The sequence below is a fragment of the Cynoglossus semilaevis genome, chromosome 1 (assembly GCF_000523025.1).
Source record: "Cynoglossus semilaevis isolate Cse_v1.0 chromosome 1, Cse_v1.0, whole genome shotgun sequence".
NCBI classification, from domain to species: Eukaryota; Metazoa; Chordata; class Actinopteri; order Pleuronectiformes; family Cynoglossidae; genus Cynoglossus; species Cynoglossus semilaevis.
In genome coordinates, this window is record NC_024307.1 from 27,368,761 (window position 1) to 27,382,090 (window position 13,330).

The following is a 13,330-nucleotide window of genomic DNA, read 5'->3' on the forward strand; positions in this document are numbered from 1 at the left end:
TAGGGAAAAAAAAAATCATCCTATCTCATGAATAAAATGAATCCACCTCAACATTTGTTAGATTAGATTAATAGATTGCAAACTCATAATATTTTAATTCTTCCCATAATAGAATGCAAGCTGATAAATAGAGAAGGTTTCTGGTTTCTATGTCCATTAAGTGAGCAGACCGCCAGTGAAGACACATGGTGTCTCTGCTGGAACTGTAATATATACAGATCATTATTTCCTTAACAGAAAATGTGAAACTGTCAGTGACATCATCGATTAAACATAAAATATTGTGCATGCCCAGACAAAACAATCTGATCTTTTAGCTGATTAATAAATCTAAGTTTATCTCAGTACAAATTCAACTGTTTGTTGGACATATAAACACCGTGGGTTGTAAACACCGGGTCAACCATCATCCACACCTTTTCTCTGCTGCTGTGTCCTACACCAACTGTAGATATTTCTGCTGTAATCTCATCTCTGCAGTGACTTTTCTGTTTGGGTGAAATATGAAACTTTTTCTCTGTTGCACAACTTGTTTTGACATGTCACTCACAGGAATTATTCAAAATAAAGTTTGGTTCCTGTCCTGTTCTTTAACCTGCAGCCCTGAAAAACAACATCAACAACAACAAAGCAGTAAACCTCACACACATACACACCCTGTCACCCTGTCACCCTGTCACCCACCTCCACCCACCATCCAAGCACACTGACACTACGTGCACCCTGTCAAGGCCACAGTGTGGCTGTACCGCAGTTTTTTCGACATTGTGTCACCCTGTGTTTACTGTGTGTGTGTGTGTGTGTGTGTTTGTGGTTGATAAACAGCCCTCTCATGTCTTCTTACTCTTGTATGTTTGCAGGAAGTTCGGGGAGCGCCCTCAGCCACAGCGCCTGACAAGGTGAGTGTTATGCACCATGTTCAACACAACACACCTCTTGTAGCCAACGTTAGCTGTGGTGTCTGTACCAGGGCTGTTGTAGCCAACGGCCAAATCATTAATGTGAGCTGCTGTCACCCAGACTTCGCGAAACATTTAAAAGAGAAGGGCCCAATCCGCGCACACACACGCGCACACACACGCACACACACACACACACACACCAGTAGCTGTGGAAAAAATTAACGCTGCATTGCAATTACCACTTTTCTCTGGTTTTACTAATTATAGCTGTGTGTGACCCTTCGTTTAAATAAAATGAACAATTTTGTTTCATCCTATTAACTACTGACAACATTTCTTCTAAGAATGAGAACCGTGGCATGTTATTGTGCTAAAGCCATGCAGCCACTCCACCTTGTGAAACAAGGTGGAGGTTAGGGCAGTTCCCACATTGGAATATTCCAATGTGGGAAATGACATTCGAACTTGTGCTTTCTGCAACAACGCCAATTAACATTGGGCTTTCCAGCGCTGGGAATCACAACTCCTCAAGATCTACACACAGCCGTGTGTGTAAAGTGTTTGGATTTCCATCAAAAAATGGGAAAATTACATTAAGAGAAACTGTAATTTGCATGTTATGAAATATGTCATTAAAGTAACCTGAGCACGCACCTATAATCAATGCATTATACTGTGTACACAGAACTGTTAGCAGAGGACAAGCCCCCCCCCCCCTTCATTTCACTGAATGGTCCCTAATCAGATCTTACTCATTAACCTAGTCTAAGTATATTTTAGAACATGAGGTAACTGGTTTAGAGTCAGAAACATGCATGTGCAATAGGTATCTATGGATCGTCAGATTCATCGTTATTGGCAAAATCTCATAAATAATTGGGATTCATTTTTTGCCAGTATCACCCAAACCTACTTTGTGAGACTGAGAGAGGGAGAGATTATTCTGCTCCTTATGTTCGCTCTAAGTCTGAACGGAGAACATTGATGGATGTTGTGGCCAGATGTGTGTGTGTGTGTATGTCTGTCTGTCAGTCAGTGTGTATTTCAGGGGTCAAAAAGTGCATGGATGTGCACTTCTCGTTCTTGTGACTTGGAACTGTGTGTTGTCTGATTTCCTGTGTGTGTTTGTCATTTACTAACAAAAATGAGTGGCCACTCCTGAGCTGAGTCTGGTTTCATTAAGAAAGTGACCTAATCGCTGATATGACACCCCACCAAAGTACACCCCTCCAGCACTTCCCACTCCTCTCCTCCACATGCCTTCATTTGTCTGAGGTTTTCACTTTCCAGAAATACTGTGTGGTTGACACAGGAAACAGTCTGGAGCTGAAACACATCACGACTGGTGGTGTGTTTCTGTAGAGCTGCTGTTTTGGTCTTTTTGTTTTTGTTGATTGAACTCATCTGTGTTTATTGGGGCCTGGGTTTTATTTTAGGGAACATTTTGAGGACCAACTGTTGTTCATGGGAGTTAACCAATTACTATAAATTAAAGAATAATTATGAAACAAACCATAACAGTCTGATCAATGATGGAGACGGCTAGGTATTGGTCAATGAATGATAAGTTAGTTAAACATTATCCTAATCTTTAAAAACACTTATACACGTCATTATTCCAAACACAAATATACACTTTTAAAACTTAAAGTTAAAAAGTTGATCTGAAAAAAATCAGCACTGATCTTTATCTTAAATTTTTTGTCTTTCCACTGGTTTGTCCCACTGAAGTCTGTGAGTTGGTGTTAGTGTGATCGTCATCATATCAGCCTTTTCTGCATTGACAACATTTGTTTGTTTCCCCTCGCTGCTGCAGAGAATGGTCCATATTGAAACACATAACAGTGGGGGGTCTCCTGTTGGTCCCAGTGAGCTACAGACGCTATGGCAGATGTACAGGACAGATGTTGGTCTGTTTGAGTAAATTTGACTCCTTCTTTTTGTTCCTCTAACACACACCCACACACACCCCAACCCTGTTGCACTTGCTCTTTTGGTTGAACCTTTCTGAAACAAACAGAAAGAGCCCAGTGTGGCCACTGAGTCAGTTACTTCACTTAACTGAACTTAATGAAATGTAACAGTTTGAGATGATCTTCATGTAACATGTAACTCAGTGGGGAGAAAAGTGGATGATCTTCATGTAACATGTAACTCAGCAGTGGGGAGAAAACTATCTTGTACAATGGTTCTGTTTTGATGGATGGTCCACTGAAGGCTCTGGTCTGTGTCCGTGTGTGTATGGTCCTTGGCTTTCACTTATTTGGATTATAGAATCTGGGCTTTACAGCCTGACTCTGCTGCCTGCAGTCAAGATCTGTTCGCTGTTACACATGACTGGAGGATTATGGAAGTGAGAATCAAACATCTGTGACACTGATGGACGAGATTTGAAGTTTCTATATTAAACTTGACTAAAAAGTCAGTCTCTTATGTCTGTGGTTCTTTTTGTAAGATTAAAAAAATGCTGACTGTAAACAATTCCCCAAACATGGAACCTGTCACTGTGTCAGACATCTGTTTCTACCTGAGCAACCATAACCAAAGGGAGACACTCCTGATGTTTGTTCTTTGGTTTTGTTTTTTTTTTTAGATAAATTATTTTTTCCCCATCTGGAAAAGAAAACAGTTTTGTCTCTGTGTGAAGTTAAAGAATGTCCACTTGTCCTTTAATGCACACATTAAATGTGGTTTCTGGACGTATGTTGGTTCATGTGTTGGCAGGAAGATGCAGAAGTTAAACTCTGATCTGGTCAATGTCTCTCTCACTTCTTCTTCCAGTCATCAGCTTTCAGGAAGAGTCCTAATCTCTTTGACTGTCTATGTGTGTGTGTGTGTGTGTGTGTGTGTGTGTGGTTAGTGATTAGTCAGATGTCCTGTTAACCTCTGTTGTCACTGGCAAGTCTTCAGTTCTTCTTCTTTTCTAAGATATTGACTTTTACCACATATAAAATGTTGTTTTAATTGTTTTACGTTGAAAGGCCTAAAGTTTGTCGTTGTAGTACTCATTCCTAATGACACCACGTCATCACAAGCACATTACCAGCAACATATATAATAAAATATAGTACATAGTTCAAAACATCTTAAAGCACAGGAAGGATGAATTAGGTTGAGCTTAATAAGTTAAACAAAATTTCAGCCATAAATGTGTCAAAGGTAGCTTTAAAATGCTGAGATATTTAAGAAAAAAAGAAGAGGTTCTCTGTATTTTATTTTTATTTTATTTCCATTGGACCAAAACTACAGCCACACATGTTTGTCCCTGTCTCTGAACAGCAGTTTATTATGAAGCTCTGTGGTTTAAAACAAAGACTGGCTTCACAACAGAGGAAACAAAGTCTTCAAAGATGAACCAGCACTGAGTCATGACACACTTACACATGTGTGTGTTTGTTTTTGTGTCTGTGTCTGCCATTACGATTTACTGAAAAAAAGAAAGCATAAATTAAAAAAATATACATAACAAATCAGAATTGCAATATTGGGGAAAAGATTTAAATTAGACTATTTTCCCAAATGATTCAGCCCAAATTCAGAGCTTATTAATGAAATTATTATTATTAATATTATTATTATTAGCAGCAGTAGTAGTATTAGAATTTGTATTATATAATAATATTAGTAGTTGTAGTAGATGTTGTAGTAGTAGTAGTATTGTTGTTGTTAAATAATAACGATAATAATGAAAGTGTGACGTGGAATTTAGTGGAAAATAAAATGAGTGAATGAACTGAACTGAACTTAATTTAGTGTTTCCATGACACACTTGAGAGTGGCCTTCTATTGCCTTCTACTCCTGCTACTCCTCGTCTCCCCTTCCCCCCTCACGCACACTCTGTCGGGGCCCCTTACTTTTCATAACAAAAGGCCTGCTCTCAAGCGAGCGTGTGGCCCAGGATTGCGTGGCAGAGTAGAAAGCTGTGCATCTTGAGTGGGAAGCGCTTGTGTGTCAGGTGTCACAGACATCTGTGCACAGGACTCGCCCGTGAACGTGGTACATCTCAGTTGTGTATCTGGGCCTGATCTTTGACCCCGGACCACCACTGAATACCCCTCCCCTGTGTCTCCTCCTTCTGGTGGATAGAATATGAAAGTAGTCTTGGACACGTTTGTGTCACGGAGTCGGAGAGTTTTCCGGAAAGGTGGGAGGGTTTGTGAAGAAATTGGAGCCCAGACGTTGCAACATTTTTGACACGAGCTGCGGAGTCTTTGCTGGTGAGCTCAGCGCTGTTGTTTTTGTTTTTTCAGCTCTGGTGTTTGTCTCTGCACCCCCCACCTCACCCCACGACACACACACACACACACACCCCTCTTTTTTTCTTCCCCGATTCTTTTTCTTCCCACTTTCTTGCTTCTCACTGTCCCTGTGTGCCGGTCATTTGCAGTTCAACCCAAACCCCCTCCACTGCCTCAGCTGGGGGAGTGGATATGTGTTGGCTTGAAGGCTGTGCAGCTTTCAAGGCCTCTCAGAGGTCACGGCAACCATGTGTGTTAAAATCAAAGAGTTCTCTTTTACACTTGGTTCCATTCACTACCAGGCAGCAGCTCACCTCAGGTGAAGGACCTTTTTGGGGACACGCCTCAGTCCTTCACATCTGAAAGACATCCAGTTATTTTTTAATCCATTTGAGAGAATATTCAGTGATCACTAAACTTGGTTAAAGCAGACGAACGCTTCGCTGTGGCGCTTCACTGTCTAATGAACGTTTCTGTCTTGTCACCTTTCACAGAGAAGCAATGAGGAATTACCTGAAAGAGCGGGGCGACCAAACCGTCATGATCCTGCACGCAAAAGTTGCACAGAAATCTTACGGCAATGAGAAAAGGTAAGTGCAGCAGTTGGACTGTTCTGATTTATTCACTCTTCACAATCAGCTTACGAGGCTGGCTGTAGGAGTGGTGAGGGTTGATAACCTCCGTAAACTGCAGTCAGTCCAGTCAATCATCCAAAGCCAAGAACAGTGTGAACAAGATGGAATGGAACTGTGTGACAGAGGCACAGCAGTGGATTAACAGAAGGTGGTGAGATCTGCTATGATTAGAGTGAATAAAAAATAACCTGGAAAAGCACACAAACAGGGTTGGTACGAGCATCAGTGTCAGCTGACTGACATTGACCCCAGCTGACATATGTACCAATATATACGTGTGTGTGTGTGTGTCTAGGCCATGCACGTAGTAGGGAATCCCTGCTTTGTCATTGGTTGAAGAAACTAGATACAGGATGTCTTCTAAGTCTTCAGAGAAGGTGGACAAGGTGAATAGTCAGGAAGTCTAAGATTCATCAGTTTAGAACTAACCTGAGGAGAGGACATGTTGGACCAAGGACAAAGACATGAAGATGGTGTGAAGAAAAACACCTGAGTCATTTGACGAATCAGGTGATGGATCAACACAACCACAAGTGTGGTTTTGTCACAGAGTGTCACCTTAAACCCTAGCACAGACAGGGATTAGTTTAAAGCTAGCACGACAGTATTTGTAGTTGATATTACACACAGGCCTCCACAGACAAGTCAATATTTAGCAGACAGATTAAAAATGAGACTCATCTACGTACTTTAAGGCTGAACTTTATTTTTTAATTCTTTGATGTACGTCACCTCAGTTTTTATCTGTCTGCTAATCTGAGCTGTGTCTGGGCTTACCTTCCCTGTTGATGAACCGGTCGTAACTTGAAGGTACTGTTTGGGTATTTTTACTTGCATTCATTATTTTCCTAACCTCAAAAAAGTATGGACACCCATAAATCAGTGTAAATCCATTTACACCTCCTAACCTCAAAAAAGTATGGACACCCCAGTTTTGAGTAAATCCATTTTCGCAGGGACCTGTTGTTGATTAAATCACTGGATTCTTGCAGCTAATCCCTGGAATGTTATTAGTTTCTGCTGAAAACCAAGCACTTGTCCTTGTTCTCAAGTCCAGGTTCATCTTCGTTTGTGAGAATTCATGTCCAGGTCATGGGAAAAAATCACTGACTACTGTGTGTTGATCTTCACCTCCCATGTGAAAAGAGGTCAGACTAGGAAGTGAGCATGTCCTCCCCTGCCAGACCACCCCGTGTTCAAGTAGAGGCAGTTGAGAGATGGAAGGAAGAGCAAATTAAAGACAAAGACACTTTGGGGTGTTGCAGCTCAGTGACACTAAATAGTAAGAGGTCAAGGTCACACAGGTCACAGCCCAACTCTGTCTGTCATTGTTTATTGGACAGTCACTCTACAGTTCAAAGATGACTGTGACCAACTGTTGCAACTTCTTCCTTCTCTTCTGAACTCCGACACTTCTTCAAAACCAGCCTGGGTTCTGACCTTTTCACCTCTCACTCACTGAGTTTCACAGCTTCCTCCTGTACCTCTTGCTGCTCTCTTCGTCTCTGCATCCTCCACCGGCAGGTGCAGCTCTCAACAAATCATCTGTTGTTGCTGAGTCCTTTAAACAATGGTTTTTAGTTGAAATGGTCCCTGGTCTAGGTGAGGTGAAGGTCCAGATTAACCCTGCCCTTCAGTATCACCTTCATGACAATCCTTTCATTGGGATTTAATCTGTCAAATCAACACAGCAGTAGTCCGCTGTATGACAGAATACATTTTTAACTCTAAACTTTAAACTACGTTGAAAGATTGAGAGTAGAATAAACCGAAACATTGAATATAAAATGGACACATTGAATAACAGTTACAGTAGACTGGTATTAACTCATCAGTGATACAAAATAAATTATTGAAATTTAAATACATTTTCCCTGTTTTTTCCCTTATTCACTAAATCTCCACGGCTGCGGCTGCTTTCACGTTACCAGACTGTGACCATAGGTTTTTATCTCTCTTTTTCTCAGCCATGTATTTGTAACCAGCCACAGACAGTCCCAGAGGGAGGTGGACTGCTCCACAGTCAGAGGCAGATATTTGCATAGAGGACACACACACACACAGATATGAACTTGCATCGTGTCCATTTTCTTGCACACTCTTGTTATGTTACAGAGAGATGTAGTCTGAGGTGCCAGACAGAGGACACCAGGTCATTGATGTGACGTGTGTGTGTGTGTGTGTGTGTGTCTTTTTCCCCCCTCCCTATTGCTGGTCTTGTTCTCTGTGCTTTTTATAGGAGGTGAAAGCAGACAAACACCCACAGAGACAGACAGCACTGTTGCGAAATAGGTCGCTTTCCAGTTCCACACTGACGCGCATGAATTCATTTCATCTGTGCCACCTCACACACATACGCGTACACACACACACACTAAAGCAAGTTCCTTTCACTTTGAACAAAAGTCAGGTTATGACTTATGAATGGTTTTTCCAGTAGAAGGACTTTTCTTCTTTTTTTACCAACATTACAGAAAAACTAACATTTCCAAGAAATGATTGATTATAAATGAAAAAAAAATCACAAAAACAGCTTGTTTAAATTTCCAAACATGCCATATTTTTGTAGCTGGACTCAAGTTTGTAACATCTGTTAAATCAGGTTTTAAGGCTGGACTAAAGAAATTGATGACGTTTGACAAACGTTCCTGAATTTGATTGTGGAAGTCGGGTGCCCTCTACTGGTCATGATGAAGAGATGCAACGTTCAAGTTCATCTGTTAAAGTGATTTGTTGACTAGAGAAGAATCTAATGCAAGATTAAAAGAGTAGAATAGGTCTCACAGTCTGTTTAAAATCTTAATTTTCATCACGTTTAAAAATGCTTGATTCTGAAGAGCAGAGAGATTTGATTTTGTTTTTTTTTACCTATTGACTGTACATGGATACGCATTAACCCAAGTGTAAGTATACTGTATTATAAACCTAGGTAAGATTTAGGTAACCCTTAGGTAGAAAAGCTCCACTTATCTGATACAAATCCAAGATGACATTTCAAATGAGACGAACCTGGAGCTAAGAGCTGCACAGACTTGAACATAGCTTAAACTGAGATAAATCTTTAACAATTTCTGATTCTGATGTGTAGCTATCAAACAGGTACTCATAAATGTTGGATTGGATTGATTGGCTTCAGCTCCTCCGTAAGCCTATAGAGTCATATTAATGTTAGAAAATGAATGAACGGATAATTTTGACATTGTCTTTTAATGTATCCAAACACGGAGCAGATACTGCCTGAAGTTTGGCCAAAGGACAGCGACATTTAAAGTTCATGAGAGCCACCCTGATCCTCCTTGTGTCCAGGTTCTTCTGTCCTCCCCCCTGTGTCTACTTGATGGGCAGCGGCTGGAAGAAAAAGAAGGAGCAGATGGAGCGGGACGGCTGCTCGGAGCAGGAATCGCAGCCCTGCGCCTTCATCGGCATCGGAAACAGCGACCAAGAAATGCAGCTTTTGAACTTAGAGGGAAAGGTTCGGCGCACACACAAACACACAAACACACACCTTTTACCACCTTCTGGTGTCACATGTAATGATTTGCACTGATATATGTGGCTGTGGAGTTGAAGGATTAAATTGCAACTCTTTTCCTTTTCTTTAGCACAAACACTAAAATAAAAAAAATAAAAAAAGTTACAGACAAATAGTCAGTGCTGAAATTCCAGAGAAAAGGGTCGGTCGGTCCTGGTTGATCCTCATCCCTCACCGACCCTCCAAATCTTTTTTCATATGTCTATCCTATTGGTTTTAAGGGCTAGTGGAATCCTTTAAGTTGTATTGTTGCACGCTGCTGGTTCTGTTTTACAGTGCTAAGCACTTACCTTATGAAAAGATATAAAAACCAGACAGAGGGCAGTGTTGATCAACTCACCACCATACACTGATAGTGGTTCATTCAGTCTGAAGTATAACTTCCTTTTCTCTTCCCACACTCAGAACTATTGCACAGCCAAAACTTTGTACATATCCGACTCCGACAAGAGAAAGCACTTCATGTTGTCTGTCAAGATGTTCTATGGCAACAGCGCAGACATCGGCGTCTTCCTCAGCAAGAGGATCAAAGTTATCTCCAAACCCTCCAAAAAGAAACAGTCCCTCAAAAACGCTGACTGTGAGTATTTTACTCCTCATCTTTGTTTTTGTTTTTTAAACAAAACATGCTTCAACTAAAGGTTTTTCTGAATATGAGCAAAAACTTTAAAATTACTCATGCCGCAGTATTTACTTCTTTATTAGTAATTTTGTTGCTGTATTTCACTTTCTCATTTTTTATTTTAGTTTCTTCACTTCTTATCTAAAACCCTTTTTTTCTTTACTTTTGAATGTCACCAGTGTGTGGTTGATAAGGTCTGATGATGATGTTGGCTTTTGTCACCATGGTCGTGTGCTATAGTTCCTGAACACTGGAGGGCAGTGTAGCTCAACATCAATGATTTTGTCATATCACATGTATGACACCTGGGTTTGCAGCTGTCAGCTCCTCACCCTTTCTTTCACACTGCTAACAAACACACACACACAGTGTAATCTGCTTCCATGTTTGTCCACAGTGTGCATCGCCTCAGGGACCAAAGTTGCACTGTTCAACCGTCTGAGGTCTCAAACAGTCAGCACTCGTTACCTACACGTGGAGGGAGGGAACTTCCACGCCAGCTCCCAGCAGTGGGGGGCGTTCTACATCCACCTGTGTAGGTTGTCTTAACACCTGTGTATCTGCAGCCTCCATCACCGTCACTACTGTTGTTTCCTTGCTTCGCTGTCCAACTCAGACAAACATTCTTAGACGTTGTCTCTTCTTCCCAGTGGACGACGAGGAGTCAGAAGGAGAAGAGTTCACTGTGAGAGACGGTTACATCCACTATGGTCAGACGGTCAAGCTGGTCTGCTCCGTCACCGGCATGGCTCTGCCCAGACTGGTACGGTCCATCCACCACTACACTCTACACTACACTCAGGAAACAACACAGAGTAACTGAAGTGAGCTGAAGTCAGGGAGATAATAAGGAGAACACACATCCGACCTTCCTCAAACACACGTACATTCTGCGATTGAACGTTGAGCTCAGTACGTATGTTGGAGGATCAGGAAGAAGTTCTGCTGTCCCTCTGTCCCATTGTCCTACTGTCCTACTGCCCCACTGTCCTATTGAGTAAACATAATATAACAGATTAGGTATGTGTACAGGTCAGTGTGAGTTTGGAGCTGTATATGTCCTTATAAGGTAGACCTGACTTTTTAAAGGAGGTTTCTCAGTTAATTTTTACCTTCCACAAAATATATTGATATATATTTTATTAAAACTTCTATAGAATACTGTATTGTCGAGTTCCACCATGCTCCACAGGATGCTACATATTTTCAAGTATAGACTCCCCATGGTTATTCTGGAATAGCTTTGTTGGACCGTGTTTAGTCTTGATTGGATTTTTGACCTAACAACTAATAGGCATTTGTATAAAGAAAATACATTAGTTCATATAAATCTGGATAAATGATAAATGTGAAGTGTGTTATGACCTTGCGTGACTTTCGTGCCATGAAATATATAGTAAATGAATGAAAGTCCAAATTTGAACAAGGCTAACATTTAACCATTTGTGTAATCTTTTAAAGCTACATTTTTACCTTGACTTTTCATATTTTCCTTCCTTACTCCTATCCTGACTCTTCACAGTGTTGTTCCCATTCCTCCCTCCATCCTGAGATCACTAATCCTTCACTCACCCTTCACTTATCTCCCCTCAGATTATCAGAAAGGTGGACAAGCAGACAGCGCTGCTGGACGCCGACGACCCCGTCTCCCAGCTGCACAAGTGTGCCTTCTACCTGAAGGACACGGAACGCATGTACCTGTGCCTTTCCCAAGAAAGGATCATCCAGTTTCAAGTCAGTGTCTGATCCTCCAGCCTCCTAATCTCATTATCAACAGATTAATTCCCAGTCAATCTAGTCGTCCTTATGTGTGATTGAAGAACTCTTAAGCTCTGAGCTCATCCTTTCATGTCTTGTTATTTCCATCCTGTGTTGGTGGTCTCACCTTCAGCTCGTTGACTTAATTTGGTCAGATGGTGGCACAGTTGGTTTGCAACAGAGTGGCTGTTACTGTTGGTACCAACCCCAAACTCTTATCTGAAACCTTGACATTTCTCTGTTTCTCCCTTCCAGGCCACTCCATGCCCAAAGGAACCAAATAAGGAGATGATCAACGACGGAGCCTCCTGGACAATCATCAGTACAGACAAAGCCGAATACACTTTCTACGAGGGCATGGGCCCGGTCCACTCACCTGTCACGCCTGTGCCTGTAGTGGAGAGTCTACAGGTGTGAAAACTGAAACATTTTCAACAAATCCTAGTACCAGGAACCAGTCACAAGGCACTGAGCATTGTCAACATGACTGCGCCTAAAAATAATGAACATAAAGTGGACCGGCCCCCCACTTTGGGAACCATTGGGTTACAACATGGTCACATGGAGCCTAACAATGATATGTGATGATTTTAATATTTATTATGTAAAATTACCAAGAAATGCCTGAGAGACTTCAGAAATCAAAACTGACTCAAACTCTCCTGGACTCTACACTGCCTCCTGCTGTTTTGCTCTGGTAGATCCTCTGTGAACATGAAGGTAACAGCAGTGTCTTCTTCCCTGCAGCTAAACGGTGGCGGTGACGTGGCAATGTTGGAGCTGACGGGACAGAACTTCACTCCTAATCTTCGGGTCTGGTTTGGAGATGTGGAAGCTGAGACCATGTACAGGTAAAATCATGGTCCACTGTCAAAGTTCGTGACTTAATTGGCCTCTGGTGTAATGCTGGGGTACCTGTAAGAAACATTGTTCTTTGGTTCTAGGTAATTTTATTGTAAAATTATATAGTCACAGGCTGGAAAGTATATATATATATACACACAACTGACCCTCTGAGTTCCTTCACAGATGTGCAGAGAGCATGCTCTGTGTGGTACCAGACATCTCTGCCTTCCGCGAGGGCTGGCGCTGGGTGCGACAGCCGGTGCAGGTGCCCGTCACGCTAGTTAGGAATGATGGCATCATCTACTCCACCACGCTGACCTTCACTTACACGCCGGAGCCTGGGCCACGGCCGCACTGCAGCGCTGCTGGTGCCATCCTACGAGCAGGAAACTCCAGCCTGCTGAGCGCCAACAGCCAGGAAGCCATCTACGGCCCCAACAGCACCTCCACTGCCGGAGGAGTCACTTCCTCGTCCTCCACCGCTGCAGCGGCGGTGGTCTCCTAACGCACACCAGCCCCTGAGAGCAGGTGAAGCCGAGTGTGTGCAAAGACTTCTGGGAAATATTAATAAGAATAATAAGAAACAGAGAGTGACTCTAAAGTGCTGTGTATTCATGTTTGGAGACAAAGAAGCTGAACATGGAGGAAAAACAATGGGACAAAAGGAGGGCAACAAGGGAGGAAAAATCTGAAGAAGGAGCAACATCATAACACTGTCATCTCCTGGGCAACGTCCTCCCTCCTCCTCCACCTTCTCCTCCTCCACCACCTCCTACTGCTCATGTGCCGACTTTAG

General features: G+C 42.2%; 1 protein-coding gene across 1 annotated transcript in view; it reads left to right on the top strand.

Moving 5' to 3' along the window:
• Positions 1–13,093, top strand: part of rbpjb (recombination signal binding protein for immunoglobulin kappa J region b) — a 35,314-nt gene extending 22,221 nt beyond the window's left edge. The window contains exons 2-11 of the mRNA XM_008322828.3: positions 861–899; positions 5,636–5,731; positions 9,083–9,248; positions 9,714–9,888; positions 10,328–10,465; positions 10,581–10,693; positions 11,524–11,664; positions 11,944–12,099; positions 12,436–12,539; positions 12,718–13,093. Coding sequence (XP_008321050.1) covers positions 861–899; positions 5,636–5,731; positions 9,083–9,248; positions 9,714–9,888; positions 10,328–10,465; positions 10,581–10,693; positions 11,524–11,664; positions 11,944–12,099; positions 12,436–12,539; positions 12,718–13,039 — 1,450 coding nt within the window. The 3' untranslated portion in view covers positions 13,040–13,093. The remainder of the gene's footprint in view (positions 1–860; positions 900–5,635; positions 5,732–9,082; positions 9,249–9,713; positions 9,889–10,327; positions 10,466–10,580; positions 10,694–11,523; positions 11,665–11,943; positions 12,100–12,435; positions 12,540–12,717) is intronic.
• Positions 13,094–13,330: the final 237 nt, after the last annotated feature.